Consider the following 20,326-nt stretch of genomic DNA (forward strand, 5'->3'; position numbering starts at 1 on the left):
CTCGCGGGGCCCGGGCCCCCGGAGCTTCTTCCGCTCCGGGTCTTTGGCAACAATTCGGTGGCGGGAGCCCCCCGCTGTGAGTCTTTGGGGCACTTCGGCGGCGGGTCCCGGAGCAGAAGGACCCCCTGCCGCCGAAGCGGGGGCCCCCCGCCGCCGAAGATCCCAGGCCCCCTGAATCCTCTGGGCAGCCCTGGCCAGAGCTAAACGCATGAGTTCACGAACTGGAGCTGTAACAGACATCTCCTGTGCACTGGACATAGATAGAGGCTTTGTCACACCCACCTACCAGTGGGTTGCACACATTCCCCTGGAGAGGGGCCAAGACCCATCCCTAATGGGCAGTGTTCAGTGTGTATTTTCTGAAGCCTTTATATAGCCGAACTGACATCTAGAAAACTAGCATCACATTCAGTGCAGCCAAAGGAGAGCTCTCACGCCTGGAAACTCTGGCCTTAACCCTTATTTTTGCTTAGCAAGTCATTCCAGAACCAGCTGTGTCTTTGCTATTCATCAGTACTCACTGACGAGTCTGGACAAACACATTTCAGATCAAGGATTGTTCACCAATGTTTCACTTTGACTAGTCACTGTTCATGATTCTTGCTGTATGATTTGTCACCTAACCCTTTTCACTCCCTGATTGGATAACTGAGTATAACAAGTAAGGAATTTCCCTCTTTCCAGCACTGTTTTTCAGACAACAGTTCATTAGAGTGAAAGTTCAGGGCTGTCAAACACCCAGCTATTTTTCAGATAATGCGCCCTCACCAGCCAGTGAATGCAGCTTGATGTTTGGGTTAGAGGAAATATTGGCAAATCCTTTCTTTTACCATTCAGCCTACTCTAGTGAATGACCATGGTAAGCAGATAACGTTGATGGTGTGGGGAAACTGGGTGATCACTAGGACTGTCAAGCGATTAAAAAATTTAATCGCCATTAATCACACTGATAAATAATAGAATACCATTTAAATATTTTTGGATGTTTTCTACATTTTCAAATATATCGATTTCAATTACAACACAATACAAAGTATATAGTGCTCTTTATTTTTATTACAAATATTTGCACTGTAAAAAAAAAACAAAATAGTATTTTTCAATTCCTCCATTACAAGTACTGTAGTGCAATCTCTTTATCATGAAAGTTGAACTTACAAATGTAGAATTATGTACACAAAAATAACTGCATTCAAAACCAAAGCTTTATAGCCTACAAGTCCACTCAGTCCTACTTCAGTCAATCACTCAGACAAACAAGTTCTGTTACAATTTGCAGGAGATAATGCTGTCCGCTTGTTGTTTACAACGTCACCTGAAAGTGAGAACAGGCATTTGCATGGCACTGTTGTAGCTGGTGTCGCAAGATATTTACCTGCCAGATGCGCTAAAGATTCATATGTCCCTTCATGCTTCAACCCCATGCTTCCAGAGGACATGCGTCCATGCTGGTAATGGGTTCTGCTCAATAACGATCCAAAGCAGAGTGGACCAATGCATGTTCATTTTCATCATCTGAGTCAGATGCCACCAGCAGAAGGTTGATTTTTCTTTTTTGGTGTTTCAGGTTCTGTAGTTTCCACATCTGAGTGTTGCTCTTTTAAGACTTCTGAAAGCATGCGCCACACCTCATCCCTCTCAAATTTTGAATGGCACTTCAGAATCTTAAATCGTGGGTTGAGTGCTGTAGCTATTTTTAGAAATCTCACATTGGTACCTTCTTTGCGTTTTGTCAAATCTGCTGTGAAAGTGTTCTTAAAACGAACATGTGCTGGGTCATCATCCGAGATTGCTATAACATGAAATATATGGCAGAAGGGGGGTAAAACAGAACAGGAGACATACAATTCTCCCCCAATGAGTTCAGTCACAAATGTAATTAACACATTATTTTTTTAACAAGCATCATCAGCATGGAATGGTGACCGTAGCATGAAGGGGCATATGAATGTTTAGCATATTTGGAATGTAAATACCTTGCAATGCCAGCTACAAAAGTGCCATGCAAATGCCTGTTTTCACTTTCAGGTGACACTGTAAATCAGAAAGCATGCAGCGGTATCTCTCATAAATGTATACAAACTTGTTTGTCTTAGTGATTCACTGAACAAGAAGTAGGACTGAGTGGACTTGTAGACTCTAAAGTTTTACATTGTTTTGCTTTTGAATGCAGTTATGTAACAAATGAAAAATCTACATTTGTAAGTTACACTTTCTCAATAAAGATATTGCATTACTGTACTTGCACAAGGGGAGTTAAATACTATTTCTTTTATCATTCGTACAGTGAAAATATTTGTAATAAAAATAATATGAAGTGGGCACTGTATACTGTATTCTGTGTTGTAACAGAAAACATATTTGAAAATGTAGAAAAACATCCAAAAATATTTAATAAATTTCAATTGGTATTCTATTGTTTAACAGTACAATTAATCATGATTAATTTTTTCAAATCACGATTAATTTTTTTGAATTAATCGCATGAGTTAACTGCGATTAATTGCCAGCCCTAGTGATCACTAGTTCATAGGCCAGAAGGGACCATGATGATCATCTAGTCTGGTCACCTGCCTAACACAGGCCAGGGCATTTCCCATACAGGCTGTAGAATTGATGCTCATCTTCTATTCTCACACACACACAACCCCCCACCCCCACCCCCGAGGCAATATGCTCCATCCTCACTCTTCAAACTGACCCAACTTACTACATTAAAAAAGCAATCAAAAGCTCCATCATGCAGTCACACATGACAGGGTCACCAGCCCCACTCCATCCCATGCTGGCAGCAGCCAGAGACAACCATGATACCATGTCCACAACCACCACCTCACAGACATGTGTCAGATCTGTGAAAGTGTCTTACCTCCCTCCCCAGTCACTCTTTCAAACAGAGCCTGGAGTCTGGCTTTACACTTGGTGAAGCCTCCAGCCTGGATACTGGCTCCCACAGCCAGAGGCTGCAGCTTCCTGAGCTCCTCCAGTGATCCCTTGATGAAGGAGTGAAGGTCCATCACCTCCTGGTCCGATGCGTAGAGATGCATCTTCTCCACCAGCTGCTTGCTGGCGCCCATCCTCTTGAGCACGGCTTCTGTCTGCTGCAGCTTCCCCTCCAGCTCCTCGTTCCCCAGGTGGTGCTGCCTCTCCACCATCTCCAGCAATTCCTGCTCCTTCTCTCGGATCAGCTGCACCATCTGCTCAACTCTCTTTCGGATCAGCTCCTGGGTTTCATTCCTCACCTGGTCCAGATGGTCAGCTTTTCTCTTCAGGTTACAATAGGCATCTTGGAAGAGTTCCTCCTTCTTCTTCAGCTCTTCGCTCACGCTCCCCAGCTCCTGCTGCCTCTGCTGGATTTCCACCTTGATATCACAATGCCTGCCTGTGTGCCGGCTGTCCAGCAGGGCACAGATGCAGCAGATCGGTTTTTGGCACTCTCTGCAGTAGATGCTGTTGATGAAAATACAATTTAGAGCAGTCATTTAAACGACTCTTACCCTATTCTGCTGGTGGCCTTATCACACCCTTCCCAGAGCCAGTTCTCCTTTGTCTAAGGGAAGTATGGGAAAGTGGCCAAGGATAACAAACAGTAGAGCCATTACACCCAGCAGTGAGTGACTTGGGATGTCTGGCTGTGCTGGGTTTCAATTGACTGTTCAAATAAAGGCCTTCATTTCTTCCCTCCTTATACTGCTGCCTGTTGAGGAGTTCAGATCATTCCCCAGGTAGAACACCCCTTCTCTTCCCGCAACCCACTTCCCCAGCAACATCCTTGACTAGGACAGAGACTGCCTGATTCCCAGCCACCTCTCCCTCCTACGACTGACTGAACAGCTCTGCATTGACATTCTCATTCCTCCCTCCAACTTCCTCTTTGCCAATCTGCGTCTGCTTGCTAAAGAAAATGGGCCAGATCCCATCTGGGGTAAATCACTGCAGTTAAAGAGGCGAGGCCCATTGATACCAGCTGGCCCAATATGATTTGTCACCCAACAGTGTCTGCCACAGGGTGGTGGGCCCCTTTAAATGATGCAGATCCAGTGCCCTGTGCTAGAACAGGTGCTCTCAGCTTGGCCAGTTAAGAGGGCAGGGTAGCACCTGAGGTTGTGAAGAGCCAGGCTGTCAAGAGGGAAGGGGGAGCAGGAGCAGAGCGAGTCCCCTGGAGAGGAGGCAGTGGGAACCTGCTGGGGAATGGGAGCCTCTGGGACAAGAGCGGTGGGAGGTGATGCTCAGCTAAGAGTGGACAGAAGAATCCTGCAACAGGCCCTGAAGCAGGAAGGACTGACCAAGGCACAGGGCTGGGAGCTGGAGTCCAGGATGGGCTGAGGAACTGTTTTGCCTATATGTGAAAAAGAAAGCTGGGCCTGGAAAGAGACTTTGGGTGCAACTGCATGGAAAACAGATCAGGTTGTGAACATTACCTCAGCATCTGGTTTGCGTGGGTTGGATTGGGACAGGACAAGTTACTGAGCTTCCTGGAACCACCAAGAAACTCCTTGGCAGATCCCACCTTGAGATCCCTCACTGCCTTGGCCTCATGGCTCTCTCGCTTTAGATACCTCTGGTGGGTCTCAAAGCACTTGACACAAAGGAACTCCTCGCAGTCAGAGCACCAGAACTCTCCCTCTTGCCCACAGTTGTCACAGACCAGGTCATTGCCTTGGATGATCTTCTGGTAGGTGCTCAGCTTGGCCTGCAGATTGGCAAAGAGCAGGTTGTCCTGGTCTGGGATCCCACTGGCTTGTGGGATGGGAGCATGGCAGATGGGGCACTGGCCAACAGGCTTGTTCTCTTCCAGGCAGTCGGCGCACAAAGTGTGAAGGCAAGACAGGAGCTTAGGATTTCTGGGTTCTTTCTGGCATCCCTGGCAGATCAGGAACTGGAATTCTTCCTCCATCACCTTTGGGAAGGAGAGAGATTGAGGCCTGGGGTTACCAGTGCTGTACAACTCTGTTCTGCAGCCCAGTGAGGGAGGCGACACATGCCATATGCAGGCAACTTGATGGGCCAGGACCCCATTAAGGGTGCTTTCCCACTGCTGCTCTGGTAGCACAGAGCAAGTCACATGCTCTTGGGGGTGTGAGGTGACCCTATGTCACCTCCTATACCAGCCTCAGCATAAGGGGCATGGCATGAAGGAGACAGAGGAAAAGTATATTTTACTTTCTCAGCTGGGTACCATCCTAAGAAACCCCTCCCTCCCCTACATCTGTCTCTTCTCCCCCCGCTTCTCTCTCTCACCTCACTTTTCACCCCCCAGGGTGTACATTACCCCCTCTCCACCAGGCTGTCTCTCTTCTGGCAGGGCTAAGAGGGAGTGCTGCTCAGTGATTCTGGGCTGACGCTCCTTCCCCCACTGTAGATGCATCTGCCCAGCCTTGTTCCATCTCTCTAAGGTACTTATTGCACCCCTGTTATCACAATTCCTCACAAACATTGAGGCACTCACAATGGTGAGGTGGGGATCAGTTATGCCCATTTTACAGATGGGAAACTGTGGCACAGATGCTCAAATAGGCTCTGAAACCCCCCTAGAGTCGATGGGAGTTAGGCACCTCCCTACCTTTGAGGATCTGGGCCTGAGTCATAGAATATCAGGATTGGAAGGGACCTCAGGAGGTCATCTAGTCCAACCTCCTGCTCAAAGCAGGACCACTCCCCAACTAAATCATCCCAGCCAGGGCTTTGTCAAGCAACTTGCCAAGGTCCCATGGGAAACCTGTGGGGCACCAGGAATAGAACCCAAGTCTCCTGATACACAGGCTAGCACTCAAACCACTGGGCCACCCTTCCTCTCAAGGGCTATGGCTACACTTGCACTTCAAAGCGCTGCTGCCGCAGCAGCGCTTTGAAGCGCTAAGTGTAGTCAAAGCGCCAGCGCTGGGAGAGAGCTCTCCCAGCGCTGTCCGTACTCCACCTCCCTGTGGGGAATAACGTACAGCGCTGGGAGCCGCGCTCCCAGCACTGGGGCTTTGACCACACTGGCGTTTTGCAGCGCCGCAATTTGCAGCGCTGGAGAGGGTGTGTTTTCACACCCTGCTGCAGCGCTGCAAATTTGCAAGTGTAGCCATGGCCAAGGGCTTGCTGAAGAAGCAGCCCACAAAAGTCCTGGGCGGAGCTGGGTAACTGGCAGGCATCCCCAGCTGCAAGCAGGAGACTCCACAGAGCTGTGAGACCTCCCAACTTCCAGGTTGTCTCTCACTTCCCCTGCCCCCTTTGATGCCCTATTCCCCCTTTGCCCAGCCACTTCCCCTGCCACATGGTCACTATTGTCATGCTAAGCTCCCATGTGTCCCGGACACAGTACCACCTGCAATGGGGAGGCGGGGTCCTCAGGCATCTCCCGGCCTCCTACACATCTTGCTGCTCCTCGTTTTCCTTTTACATGTAGCAGAATGTCTCAGTCACTAAACACCCAGCCAGTCCCTCAGGGAGAAGATCCGACCATCGCAATAAGCTCACCTGTGTCTGCAGACTGCCTGGGCTCACCTGGGACAAGAGAGCAACAGTCCACGAGGCCCTGCCTCTATCAGAACTGTACCTGCGGGATCTGGGCACTCCTCTGCTGAGTAATTGCTTCAACACGTTCTGGCTGGTAAGTTTCGATTTCTGAGAAGGGAAAATAACCCCTCTTCCTGTTTCTGGCCTGTAGTGAGTCCCTTTCCCTGTGCAGCCGCCTCCTGCCCTGCCCTCTGGTGATCATTCTGAGAACACCCGGCCCTCCCAGAGAAAGAGCTTCTCAGGGAGATAAGCAGCCTGAGGCCATGCATGTTGGGTCTGGATCCAGGCCTGAGCTTTCCAAAGCTCCAGGGTGCATAGATCAGCATTTGGGGGGTTGAGCCTCTCAGAAAAGACTTTAACTTACAATTAAGAGGCCTAATTCACTGCCCCATTTTTGCTCCAGGCCCCCATTGGCAGACGGGGAGGTGCCGCTGGGCAAGCTGCCTGCAGCACTCACTCCATGCGTGGCTGCGAGTGGGCGGGACAGCTGCTAATGTGGACCGATTCCTAGGGTTACCACATGTCCGTATTTTCCTGGACACGTCAGGCTTTTTAAGTTGTTAATTGCCGTCCGGGAGGATTTTTTATATATATAAAAACGTCCGGAAAGTACCCTACCCACTGCCCCTCTCTCTCTCCTCTTGGGGTGTCAGCTTGCTGCAGCCTGCGGATTGCAACCCCCTCTCCCCCCAGTGCTGTTACAGAGTGGTGGTGTCTCTGCAGCCAGCTGCGGGTGAGGTGGTGGGGACCCGTGGCCGCTTCTCCCTCCTCCAAGCATCCCCCACAGCTCTGGCAGCGCCTCAGTCTCCCTCCTCCGCCCCAGGGGCGGCTCTAGGATTTCCACTGCGCCAAGCAGGGCGGCACGCCGCAGGGGGTGTTCTGGCAGTCGCCGGTCCCGCGGCGCCGGTGGACCTCTCGCAGACGTGCCTGCGGAGGCGCGGCTCCGGTGGACCCCCCCCTCGCAGGCACGCCTGCGGATCCTCTACCAGAGCCGCGGAACCAGCGGACCTTCCGCAGGCATGCCTGCGGGAGGTCCGCCAGAGCCGCCTGCTGCCCTCCCGCGGGACACCGCCCCAAGCGCTCGCTTGGCGCGCTGGGGTCTGGAGCCGGCCCTGCTCCGCCCGGGCTGTGCAAGGAGCGCCCCCCACAGCGGTTTGTGAAGCTGGGGCTGCCTCCCCTTCCCCTCCCAAGGAGCGCAGGGGAAAGTTTGTCGGCGCGCGGCAGCGGCTCCCGGGAGCCCGAGTTCCCTCCCCCTGGGAAGGGCCCGCGCTGCAGCGCCTCCCGCAGCCGCCCGGCCTGAGCTGCCGCAGCCTCGCCAGGTCCGGCTGGGAACAGGGTGGAAGCCCCCCTGAGCCTGTGGACAAGGCCCGGGCCACGCACGCAGCACTTCTCTACTCCAGCCCAGCCAGACAGGGATCCCGTGGCGGGAGCCGGTGTACCGACAGAAACATGAACCGCTCCCGATTCGCTACTTTGGCTGCACTGAGCATGCGCGCCCGAACTGAGCATGCCCAGTAACCTCCGCTGTCGCCACTGCCCTCTCTCTGCCCTCACTTCTACTCACGATTTGCTGCCTGCTCTTTGGGGGCGTTTAAAATGCTCAAGGGGGCAAATCGCAGCGGGGGGGCTGCCAGGGTCTGAGCGGGGGACAGAAATTTACTGGCCAGAGGGGTTCAAGCTGCTGTAGGCAGCGGCAGGAGAGAGGCTGAAGGGGAAAATTCGGGGGGGGGTAGCCGGGGTTAAGCCGGGGGGGGGGGGGGAGATGCTGCCAGACCCTGTGCGGGGACAAAACCCCTGTTTAGGGAGGGGGGGGGACAGTGGCCCCTCGGGATGAGCCACCTGCTGCGCTCGCAGATCTGGGGGGGTCAGGGTTGTGGGGGGGTGCACAGGCTGTTTTCAGTTCTGCAGTGTGTCAGCCCCGGAGCAGGGGGCGGGTTCCTGGGGCTGGGTCTTAAAGGCACAGGCAGCCCAATTCCTAGACTGGCAAAGCTCAGACACCGCAGCTCCTCGCTATCCTATACAAGCGCTGCGGGGCTGTTACTGCTCCATCCAGGAGACTGAATGCGGGGAAATATTGTACAGATGCCCCCTCCCTCCCTCAAACTCTGCCTCTCACATTTTGACTATGTAAAAGTGTCTTAAATCATTTTCTATGTCTATATGAAATCACTGCAGCTCCTTTCTCTTATACAACGTGCTGATTTGGTAACTCCCTCCCAGAGCCCACATGTCTGTACCCCCTCCTGTACCCGAATCCCCTGCCCCAGGTCAGAGCCTGCACCCGTCACTCAAACTCCCCACAGCCTGCAACCCTCCTGCACCCCCAACTCCATCCCAGAGCCTGCACCCCAAACAGGGCCGGATTAACCTGTTGTGGGCTCGGTGCTAAACATATTTGTGGGTCCCCATGGGGGAAATGGGGACATGAGGCATGGGGGCAGAGTCCTCAGAGCGAGGGGCTGGCCGGGGGCAATGGGAGATGGGTCATGGCACGGCAGGGACAGCCCCACTCCACCCAGCCCAGTACAAGGGCACTGTTTACAAACCAGGAGCTGCCAGACCCACACTGTCCAGCCCAGCCCTGCACTGCCATTGTGCTTCTTCCCCTTGGGGGTGGGCCCATGCTGCACCATGCTACCCCCTGCCCAGCACCCCTCCGGCTCCCTACACGCAGTGCCACACCACCCAGAGACCCCCACAAACCCCCTGCCCTGCACCCCTCTGACTCCCTTCGCCCAGTGCTGCACCATCCAGAGACCCCCACAAACCCCCCTGCCCAGTGCACTCCCAGATCACTCCCCCACCCACTCAGAAACCCCCCACAGATCCTCTCACTGACCAGTGCCCCCCAGCTGAAGACCCCCCACAGCCCTCCCACAACTGCACAGTGCCCCACACCTTCCCACCCAGAGCCCCCCTACAGATCCCCTCACTGTCCAGTGCCCCCCACCACCACAACTGCAGTGACCCGCACAGACCCCCCACACTTCCCAGCACCCACACACACAGAGATCTCCCCCACTGACAGCCCCCCAACACACAGAGATCTCCCCACCCCCCAGTGCCCAGCACCTACCCAGACCCACTAGAGACCTACTCTCCCACACCCTAACCCCCAGCCACAGTAGCCGGCCCTGATGGGAGGTGACTGTGGCTGCGAGGCTGAGATGGCAGCGCAGCCAGAACTGGTCCTGGGGCAGGATAACTCTGGCCTCTTGGGAGTGGTGGAAGCAGCCAGGCTGGAGCAGGAGCAGAGCCTACCCGGGCCAGGCTCTCTCAGGACCCAGCTGAGCCTCCCCCCTCCCCGACTGTTCCCTGTGAGTGGCTGAGACTGGCCCAGCCTCTGCACCAGTCCCAGGTGGCTCTTCCCCCAGGGAGGCAGGTGGGGCCAAACAGGTCCCAGGCAGTGGGGACAGCTCAGAGCTGGAGCAGTGCTGGGGAGTGGGGCAGATCCCTGAGACGTGACTCCCGAGATCCCACCCAGCCAACCCACACCCATGGCCCCGTGGCCAGCAGCCTTGCAGAGCACACACCTCTCTCTCTCCCTGCTTTCCTATCACCAGTTATGTTACTACAGGAATGAAATCGAGACATCCCGTAAAACAGCTAGTTCCACATTGTTATAACAGATAATTACAAAGACTAAAGTCCATGCTTTACTATAATTAGGACCAGGCAACCCAAGATGAAAACTACACCGTGGCAGAGTCCTACAACCAGGTATTTGAGGCCCAATCCCTTTATCAATGGAATCCTCAACCAACATATGAGGAAGGAGAAGAGTCACCCTCAAACTTTTGACAATAGCTCAAGGTCAGACACCAAGAAGACCAGCGCCATTCGTATTCTAGTTTTGGATAAAATACTTGATCTTGCCTACATCATAGAAACCTTCCTCTCTCCAAGTCTACACCCCACTACACCCTTTAGCGATAAAGTAACCATTAAAGAAGTTCTGAATCAGTCGTCTTTCTTCCCAATTTAGGTTTAACAATAAAGCTGCAACCTAAGTAGCTATGGGAGATGACAGTGCAACTACTAGGTATTGGTGGGGGAAAAGTGTGCTACTAATATCCTGGATATACTGGCAGGGCCGGCTTTAGGCTAATTCAACCAATTCCCCTGAATCGGGCCCTGCCCCTAAGAGGGTCCCGCGCCCAAGCCCCGGTTTGGTGTATTGGCAAGAGTCAGTGCACTGTACCGGGGTGGCCCGGCTTCTCCAGGGGACAATTTAAAGGGCCTGGGGGCCCTTTAAATTGCCACCACTGCCACACTGCTGGAGCCATGGGGTAGGGCTGTTGGGATCTGTGGGCTACTTAAAAAGTCCGTGGCCCCCGTTGCTTCTATCGCCCCAGCCCTTTAAATAGCCACTGGAGCCCAGCCGTTCCCCCAGGGCTCCGGCAGCTGTGTACATGGCCAGGGCTGTGGAAGCAGGGGAGCCCCAGGTGGCTGCTGTCACTCTGGTGGGGGAGGGAGGAGGAGGAGGGAGCACTTACCATACCGGGTGGTCTGTACCCCCTGTACCTGCACCCCGTGCCCTGTCTCCAGCCAACCCCTGCTGCACCCCCCCTGCCTGAAGCCAGCCATTCCTGCACTCCTCTGTCTTCAGCACTGCCAATCTATGCCACACACCCCTATGGCCCTGCTTGAAGCCAGCCAGCCCACCCCACCCCACACACCCCTGTCTCCAGCCATTGCTGCACCCCTTGCCCTGCCTGCAGCCAGCCCCATGTCCACTGGTGCCCTGCAATTCCATGGGCAGTAACCCTGCACACCTGCTTCAATGATGGGAGAAGAGAGCAGCTGGTACCCACACACATGTGCACACCCTAGGGTGACCAGACAGCAAGTGTGAAAAATCGGGATGGGGTGGAGGTTAATAGGATCCTATATAAGAAAAAGACCCCAATATTGGGACTGTCTCTATAAAATCGGGACATCTGGTCACCCTAGCACACTCCCAGGGAGTGGCGGGGACCCACACACGTGAAGCGGAGTTCATTTCTAGTTCAGTCCCATCTTTTTAAAAAAGAACTGTAGGTAGTGTTAACATACAGCCATATTTTCCCGGACATGTCAGACTTTTTGGTTTTTAAATTGCTGTCCGGGAGGAATTTTTAAATCTGGAAATATAGTAACCCTATTGGTACCAGAAATACATATTCTGGCACATCCCTTAAATCCGAACTTTTCATAGGGAACTGGTTGCTAAGAAAGGAAAGGCTTTTTTTTCCCCACCTTTTTTTCCTTTTTTTTAAAGTCATCCCTGCTGGGGCCCCGCCGAAAATGTTTGAATTGGGTGGGCCCCAAACTTCCTAAAGCCGGCCCTAACTAGTCTGTTCAGTGTTATAGCTTTTAATATGCTACTGCAAACACTGTAATAGAGCATTAATGTCCCAATGTACTATAGCTTGTTTTAACTTACTGTAATACTAGAGGTGGTGCATGTGAACATTGCCGTAACGAGGGCAAGGCGAGTGAGGCATTTGCCTCGGGCACGGAAAGTGAGGGGCTCAGAAAGTCTCTCCTTCAGCGGCAATTCGGCAGCAAGTCCTTCCCTCTGAGAGGGACTGTGGTACTCGTTGCCGAAGTGCCGCTGGTCGTCTTCAATGGAGAGGGGCGGCGCATACGGCTCTTTTGCAGAAATTCGTTGGTGGATCCTTCCCTCTAATAGGGAAGAGCCGGACATGCTGCCTCTGTTCCTTGCCTTATGTGCCAAAAATCCCTACTGACGGCTCTGCATGTGAAGCTCTCTTAAAAGCTGACACTACAGTAGTGATATTCCCTAGCCAGCATGCATAGGGCTGGGTGTGGGGAAGGGGAGTGAATTTAGGTATAAGTAACATCTCTCACACCAAACAGGAACTTTTACAAAGTTCATTATTATGCCTTGTCTTACAAACACCAAAAACTATTATTACATATGCAGAAAGGTCAATAATCACCCCCTGCCCATATATACAGAGTTGTGCTTCTGCATATAGTATCTATGTCAGATTAATATTGAGTTACCAGCTGTTCAGAAATCAGTAAAGAGTCAGCTGCCAAGCCACATGTCGATTCCTATTGCAAACTGTATGGGTGACCCTTGAGGCATTCTGAAGCAAGAGATTACTGTAAAACTGTAAATAAGACGCAGAAAGAATAAAATTTTCCTAGGTTTTGTTTGTCAGATGTATTGTATTATGTATAGTAGGTGTTTAATATAAAAACCAGGTAGTATGGTTTACAATGTTTTAACAAGAGATTATTCTATTACCATTATCCAGTCAACTTGCACACTATTTTGAATTAGTGATAATTCACAGAGAGAGAAAGAAGAAAGCTGAATTTAGATAATTATTAACCAGATTCCTGGTTATTCACCAGCCACTTTGCTTCAGTCCATGGCATAAAGCATCATAAACCCAGGACAGTATTGACAAGATAATATTCACCTCGAATTTGCATCTGCTACACTCCCTGCCAGTCATAATATTCAGGATATAGCCTAGTGAGAAAGTGGCCTGGCTGAAGCATGTAGCTGGCAACTGAAAACTAGTACTGAGTACAATAGCCTTGAGAACATTGCTTAATTCTGAGCACTGTGTCTGCAGTGAGATGCAGGGTGGCCCTGGTGCCATGGCACCATTGTAAAGTCAATACTGACTCTAATCCCATAGGCGGCAGGTTTGTATAATTTTTGGTGGTGCCCAAAATGGTGGTCCGTCCCCCCGCTCTCGCCCTGTAAGCCGATATAAAATTAAGCTACAATGCATCAAGAAAACCTGAAAGATGAGAAGAAAGAGTACAACTGCAAGAAATGTGCATAGTTCACTTCATTACCCCCCCAAAAAACCCCAATAGAAAAACCCCTAGTTTAAATGCTTCTTGTTCAAAACATAAAACTATATTTCGTTGGGTTGCATTATGTATAATCAGAATTTAATAAAACATGTTTTTTACTTGAAAAATTTATTCTCTGTATTTGTGTCCATATATATAATGCAAAGTATAAAATTATAAAAATATATTTAAAAAAAGAAAGTGGTCTCATCATGGGCGTACTCCATACCCCCAAACCTTACCTCCCTTTTCACGTATTCACACTCAAAAAAGTGGAAGCGCGTGCCTCAATCATCCAATAGGTCAATTTGGCACATTAGCCAGGAGGAAGTAGATCGTGAGCGTTTTTTACCGCAAAGCCCATCCCTCCAGATTTGCAACCATCCCTGGACCGGTGACAGGTGCATAGGGAGCCAAGTCATTGGAAATAATCAAGGAGGAAGCCAGTGGAAAAAATGAATGGGGCCACTCTGGTTATCACCTTGGGGTCAGGGGCGTCCTCTGTACCCCCAAACCTTACCTCCCTTTTCAGTTATTCACACTGTGACGAGGCAGTTCTGGCGGTACCAAAGTGAGAGTGCCAATTCAGGACAAATTCCTCAAACAGGGCAGTTACAGCCCTCGGCTGGGGGTTTTCCACCTATAAGGCAACCCAAAACAGCCAGACAAAAAGTACTTTGGTTTCACCGCACTGGGGAACACAAGTCACACAAACAATGTCCTTAGACACTCCAGTCTCCCAGTATCACCACCAGACCCACTCGTCCTGGGGATGAATGGTTATGAAAACCAACACCCCAATAAAAGAAACCAGTTCTCTCGATCCCAAAGGACCAAGCCCCAGCCCCAGATCAATATACACATCTGATCTTACCCACAAATCACGCTGTTGCCAATCCTTTAGAATCTAAAATGTAAAGGCTTATTCATAAAGGGAAAAAGGTAGAGATGAGAGCTAGAATTGGTTAAATGGAATCAATTACATAGAGTAATGACAAAGTTCTTAGTTCAGGCTTGTAACAGTGATGGAGTAAACTGCAGGTTCAAATCAAGTCTCTGGAGAACATCCCCCGCTGGGATGGGTCACTAGTCCCTTGTGTAGAGCTTCATTTCCTAGCAAAATCCCTCCAGAGGCAAGAAGCAGGACTGAAGACAAGATGGAGATGAGGCATTAGCCTTATATAGGCTTTTCCAGGTGTAAGAACCTTTGTCCTTACTGTGGAACATTACAGCAAAATGGAGTCTAGAGTCACATGGGCAAGTCCCTGCATACTTTGCTCAGTTACAAGGCATATCTGCCTTCTCTGCATGGGTCGATTGTGTAGCTGATAGTCCTTAATAGGCCATCAAGTGAACTTATCAGAGCTAACACCAACTTGTCTGCGGTGTCACCCAGAAGCAGAGCACAAATACAAAATACAGACAGTACAGAGCCAATACTTATAAATTCAACTACGAAATGCTACAGACAGCATAATCATAACCACCAACCCATAACCTGGTCTTAGCCACCGTATATGACCACCTTTACCTAAGATTTGGTGCCACTACAGGACCTTGGTTGCAAACCATGTTCTATATGGTCCCAGTTTATATCAATAATGTCACACACACACAAATGAGTGGAAGCGTGTGCCTCAATCATCCAATAGGTCCATTTTGCACATTAGCCAGGAGGAAGCAAATCGTGAGCGTTTTCGACCACAAACCCCATCCCTCCAGATTTGCAACCATCCCTGGACCAGTGACAGGGACATAGGCAGCCAAGTCATTGGAAATAATCAAGGAGGAAGCCAGTGGAGAAAATGAATGGGGCCACTCTGGTTGCCATCTTGGGGTCAGGGGAGTGCGCTGTACCCACAAACCTTACTTCCCTTTTCACGTATTCACACTCAAAAAAGTGGAAATGCGCGCCTCATTCATCCAATAGATCAATTTGGCACATTAGCCAGGAGGAAGCAAATCGTGAGCGTTTTCGACCACAAACCCCATCCCTCCAGATTTGCAACCATCCCTGGACCGGTGACAGGGGCATAGGCAGCCAAGTCATTGGAAATAATCAAGGAGGAAGCCAGTGGAGGAAATGAAAGGGGCCACTCTGGTTATCACCTTGGAGTCAGGGGAGTGCTCTGTACCCCCAAACCTTACCTCCCCTTTTCACATAGTCACACCCAAAAAAGTGAAAGTGCGCGCCTCACTCATCCAATAGGTCAATTTGGCACATTACCCAGGAGGAAGCAAATCGTGAGCGTTTTCGACCACAAACCCCATCCCTCCAGATTTGCAACCATCCCTGGACCAGTGACAGGTGCATAGGGAGCCAAGTCAATGGAAATAATCATGGAGGAAGCCAGTGGAAAAAATGAATGGGGCCACTCTGGTTGCCATCTTGGGGTCAGGGTAGTGCACTGTACCCACAAACCTTACTTCCCTTTTCACGTATTCACACTAAAAAAAGTGGAAATGCGCGCCTCATTCATCCAATAGGTCAATTTGGCACATTAGCCAGGAGGAAGCAAATCGTGAGCGTTTTCGACCGCAAACACCTTCCCTCCAGATTTGCAACCATCCCTGGACCAGTGACAGGTGCATAGGGAGCCAAGTCAATGGAAATAATCATGGAGGAAGCCAGTGGAAAAAATGAATTGGGGCCACTCTGGTTACCACCTTGGGGTCAGGGGAGTGCGCTGTACCCACAAACGTTACCTCCCTATTCACGTATTCACACTCAAAAAAGTGGAAGTGCGCGCCTCACTCATCCAATAGGTCAATTTGCCACATTAGCCAGGAAGAAGCAAATCGTGAGCGTTTTCGACCACAAACCCCATCCCTCCAGATTTGCAACCATCCCTGGACCAGTGACAGGTGCACAGCCATCCCTGGACCAGTGGCACATGCATAACCATCCCTGGACCAGTGACAGGTGCATAGGCAGCCAAGTCACTGGAAATAATCAAGGAGGAAGCCAGTGGAAAAAATGAATGGGGCCACTCTGGTTATCACCTTGGGGTCTGGGGCGTGCTCTGTACCCACAAACCTTACCTCCCCTTTTCACTTATTCACACACAAAACAGTGAAAGAGCGCACCTCAATCATCCAATAGGTCAATTTGGCACATTAGCCAGGAGGAAGCAAATCATGAGCGTTTTCGACCACAAACCCCATCTCTCCAGATTTGCAACCATCCCTGGACCAGTGACAGGGGCACAACCATCCCCGGACCAGTGACAGGGACATAGGCAGCCAAGTCATTGGAAATAATCAAGGAGGAAGCCAGTGGAAAAAATAAATGGGACCACTCTGGTTATTACCTTGGGGTCAGGCGAGTGCTCTGTACCCACAAACCTTACCTCCCCTTTTCACGTATTCACACATAAAAAAGTGGAAGAGCGCGCCTCAAGCATCCAAAAGATCAGGGTTCAGCAACCTTTCAGAAGAGCTGTGCCGAGTCTTCATTTAGTCTCTCTGATTCAAGGTTTCGCATGCCAGTAATACATTTTAATATTTTTAGAAGGTCTCTTTTTATGGCTATAATATATAACTAAACTATTGTTGTATATAAAGTATATAAGTTTTTTAACATGCTTAAAACGCTTCCTTTAAAATAAAATTAAAATGCAGAAACCCCCAGAACCCTGCAATAGGTCAATTTGGCACATTAGCCAGGAGGAAGCAGAATGTGAGTGTTTTTGACCACAAACTCTGTCCCTCCTGATTTGCAACCCCATTTGGCACATTAGCCAGGAGGAAGCAGAATGTGAGTGTTTTTTACCACAAACCCTGTCCCTCCTGATTTGCAACCCCATGGATCAGGCGGCAGCAAGTCCTGAGCAGGAGCCCAGATGGTTAAGTTGTGCGGCAGAAACTGCAACTAGTAGCAAAACGGGAGGGTTTCGAAATGTGTCGGTACACCTGTACAGTTGGAGCCTAGAGAGGTAACAGCTGTTTCGGGTGGCTGGAGGGGGGAAGGGGGGGATGTGGCGCGCTCAGTGGAGGAGGCGGGGCCGGGGCGGGGATTTGAGGAAGGGGTCCAATGGGGCAGGGAGGGAGCGGAGACTTTGGGGAAGGGGGCCTCCTGGAGTGTCCTCTTTTTTCAATGTTCAACTTCAAATATGGTAACCTTACCAATTCCACTACACGTGATTGCAGCAGCCCCCAAGGGGCCACTGTACCAGATGGGGATGGTCAGACGGCAGTAGTGTTCCAGTCACACCCCAGCATGTCTTCTCTGCAGGCGGGGCGGGAAGGAGGGGCTTGAAGGGGGTGGGATAGAACAAGCTAAGCCCCTGTGTGCGGTTAGAGTGATACAAAGGGGCAGATGTGTTTTCCATGGCACTGTTTATTTCTGTGGGCATCTTTAGACCCCTTCTGTTTCTGCTTCATCTTCTGTGACTCATAAGTAGATGACTTAAGATGCAAACATACGTCATCATTTCCTGGCTGCTACCAGGGTCACTGGAGATGTGTGACAAGGGACAGGCGTTGAGGACCACCCTCTGACTGGGATTCAATCACAGTGTAACATGCATGGGATTCACCACACAATAACAGCTGTGCTGGGTGCCTAATGCTGCCATGGGTGCCAATGAAATCCTCCCCTCCCCTTAGCACATGACTCAGGAGCAGAGGTAGGTCTTTTATCTCACTGGGCCAGATTCCTGATCTGTTAAGTCAGTGTTATCAGATCAGTTCCCCCAACATTTGTGGGTACTCCTGATTAACACTAGCCTATCTTGGCCCAAGAGGAGGGGTGGGGAGGGGAATAACTCTCTTACTCTGTTGCAGTTTTGCTTTCAGCCACAGTAGGGCTTCAGCCTGCTATTTAAAAGAAATCTAAAGCTTGTTTCAGGACAGGATGGTTATTTACAGAGAGTGGGGCCAGCAGAAGGGATTGTAGATCAGGCCTGAAAGCACCAGTAAAAAGGCACCTCCTTGTTTATTGCAGCTTAGTAATGAATTGTTATGGGCCAAAGTGCACCTTCCTTATATAGCAAAACTCCTGATCAAGGCACTGAGCTCTTTGCTTGACTAAGGTTATAGAGTTTGCCCCTGGTGGTTTTGTGCTGCTCAAAGATTGGTGCTTAAGGCAACAATCAGGTTCCTGGCTAGGGAACCTGCCAGCCCTGCCCAGGATATACTCACACCATAGATTAGAGCAACACATGCTCTATAGGGGGAGCAGTGGGCGTGTTTCCTTTGTCGCTTTTGCCTCACCCCTGGCCATGACACTGGTATGGAACCAGGAGGCTTATAACTGTGTCAGCTGCCAGCTGAGTGGTCTGCTGCAGGCCTAGCTTGCTCTTGAGGCTGTCTCAGCTTTGGATGGTAGGACAAGTCCTTATCTTCCTGTATCTTTTAAAGGGATTTGGTGCCAGATGAATGGAGTCATCTATCCTTGGTGTACAGCACATTAATTATTAATAAACATTTCTACTGTATAAGTGCCCAGAGGTGACCCATTCTGGGCCCCATCGTCCTAGACCCTATGATCTCAAAGCACATGCAGAGGCAGGGATCAGCACCTCACAAGATGGAGCTTGAAGGTCCCCTCTGTTTACTTTCCTGAAGTTATGCTGATTCACAGCACCTGAGGATCTGGCCCCTGACCTCCAGAGCTCTTTGTAGTCTCCATATTTTCAGGCTGAACATTTATCATTTAGACAAATGATTGTTCCCCTGAGAGAGTGGGGATCTCCCGCTTCCAGCATGCTGCATGAGTTCTTCAATGCATCCTGGCAGACAGCAGAGCTAGAAAAATTTAAAGCCACAGTGCACCAAAGTTACATAGCTACAGATACCACAAAAAGTGTTCATTAGTAATCCCAAGCTCTCATGTAGGGCTTTTCACCCATAGATCTCAACACACTTCACAAAGGAGGGCAGTATCACTATCCCTATTTTACAGATGGGAAAACTGAGGCAGAGAGGCAAAGTGACTTACCCAAGGACACTTGCAAATCAGTGGCAGAGCCAGAAGTAAAACCCAGATCTCCTGAGTCCCAGCCCAGTGCTTTATTCTCTTAATGTATACAAATGATCAAACCACCACACTCAGATAGCTAGGTACATGTAACATGTTTATTGTAGATCAAGAATTAATTTAGAGGAACTTAAAAAATAAATATATGTACATATACACATATACACACCCACATATATAGCTAATCAAAAGCATGCAAATCACTTTGAAGCACAAATTAGACCAACCACTGAATTCTAACAACTTGTGCAGGGACGTTCAAGAACTTCTAGGGATCCTTAGTCTAGGACATTCCCAAAATCTCCTTCTCTGACCCCTCCTCTATAAGAACATAAGAGAGGCCGTACCAGGTCAGACCAAAGGTCCATCTAGCCCAGTATCTGTCTACCGACAGTGGCCAATGCCAGGTGCCCCAGAGGGAGTGAATCTAACAGGCAATGATCAAGTGATCTCTCTCCTGCCATCCATCTCCATCCTCTGACGAACAGAGGCTAGGGACACCATTCTTACTCATTCTGGCTAATAGCCATTTATGGACTTAGCCACCATGAATTTATCCAGTCCCCTTTTAAACATTGTTATAGTCCTAGCCTTCACAACCTCCTCAGGTAAGGAGTTCCACAAGTTGACTGTGCGCTGCGTGAAGAAGAACTTCCTTTTATTTGTTTTAAACCTGCTGCCTATAGATTCTGTGGCCCAAAGTTTTAGAAATGCTTTTGTTTTCAAAGGCACAATTTTTCACTTGCAAATTATGGGTGCAAAAACCAGCAGTTAGAGAATAGGGCTTGTCTATGTGGAAGTTACTGCATGGCAAGTCAGGGTGTGAATGCACGCACATTCTGGGATTTTTAATACGCTGTAGCAGTGTCCACATAGGGATGCTGCACTGTGGCAAGCTAGTGTGCTGTAGAGTCACACCTCTCCTCGCCATGCCTTGCAGTAATGTTCCATGTGGACAAGACCTAAACATCCCTTTGCACCAACAAATCAAGTAGTTAGATGACTAGCTGCAGTCCTGGA

General features: G+C 50.1%; 1 protein-coding gene across 4 annotated transcripts in view; it reads right to left on the reverse strand.

Annotated features, from left to right (window-relative positions):
• Nucleotides 1–20,326, reverse strand: part of LOC123343725 (protein PML-like) — a 37,530-nt gene that overhangs the window by 12,817 nt on the left and 4,387 nt on the right. Inside the window, exons 1-4 of one of the 4 annotated variants that reach the window (XM_044979013.1) lie at nucleotides 7,882–8,036; nucleotides 6,463–6,609; nucleotides 4,422–4,900; nucleotides 2,870–3,450 (exon numbers count right to left, since the gene is read on the reverse strand). In XM_044979013.1, coding sequence (XP_044834948.1) covers nucleotides 2,870–3,450; nucleotides 4,422–4,900; nucleotides 6,463–6,609; nucleotides 7,882–8,010 — 1,336 coding nt within the window. In that variant the 5' untranslated portion in view covers nucleotides 8,011–8,036. Of the gene's footprint in view, nucleotides 1–2,869; nucleotides 3,451–4,421; nucleotides 4,901–6,462; nucleotides 7,075–7,881; nucleotides 8,037–20,326 lie in introns of those variants that run through there. The other 3 variants (XM_044979016.1, XM_044979015.1, XM_044979017.1) reach the window with 3 other exon arrangements.

This window comes from Mauremys mutica, chromosome 11 (assembly GCF_020497125.1).
Source record: "Mauremys mutica isolate MM-2020 ecotype Southern chromosome 11, ASM2049712v1, whole genome shotgun sequence".
Classification (NCBI taxonomy): domain Eukaryota; kingdom Metazoa; phylum Chordata; order Testudines; family Geoemydidae; genus Mauremys; species Mauremys mutica.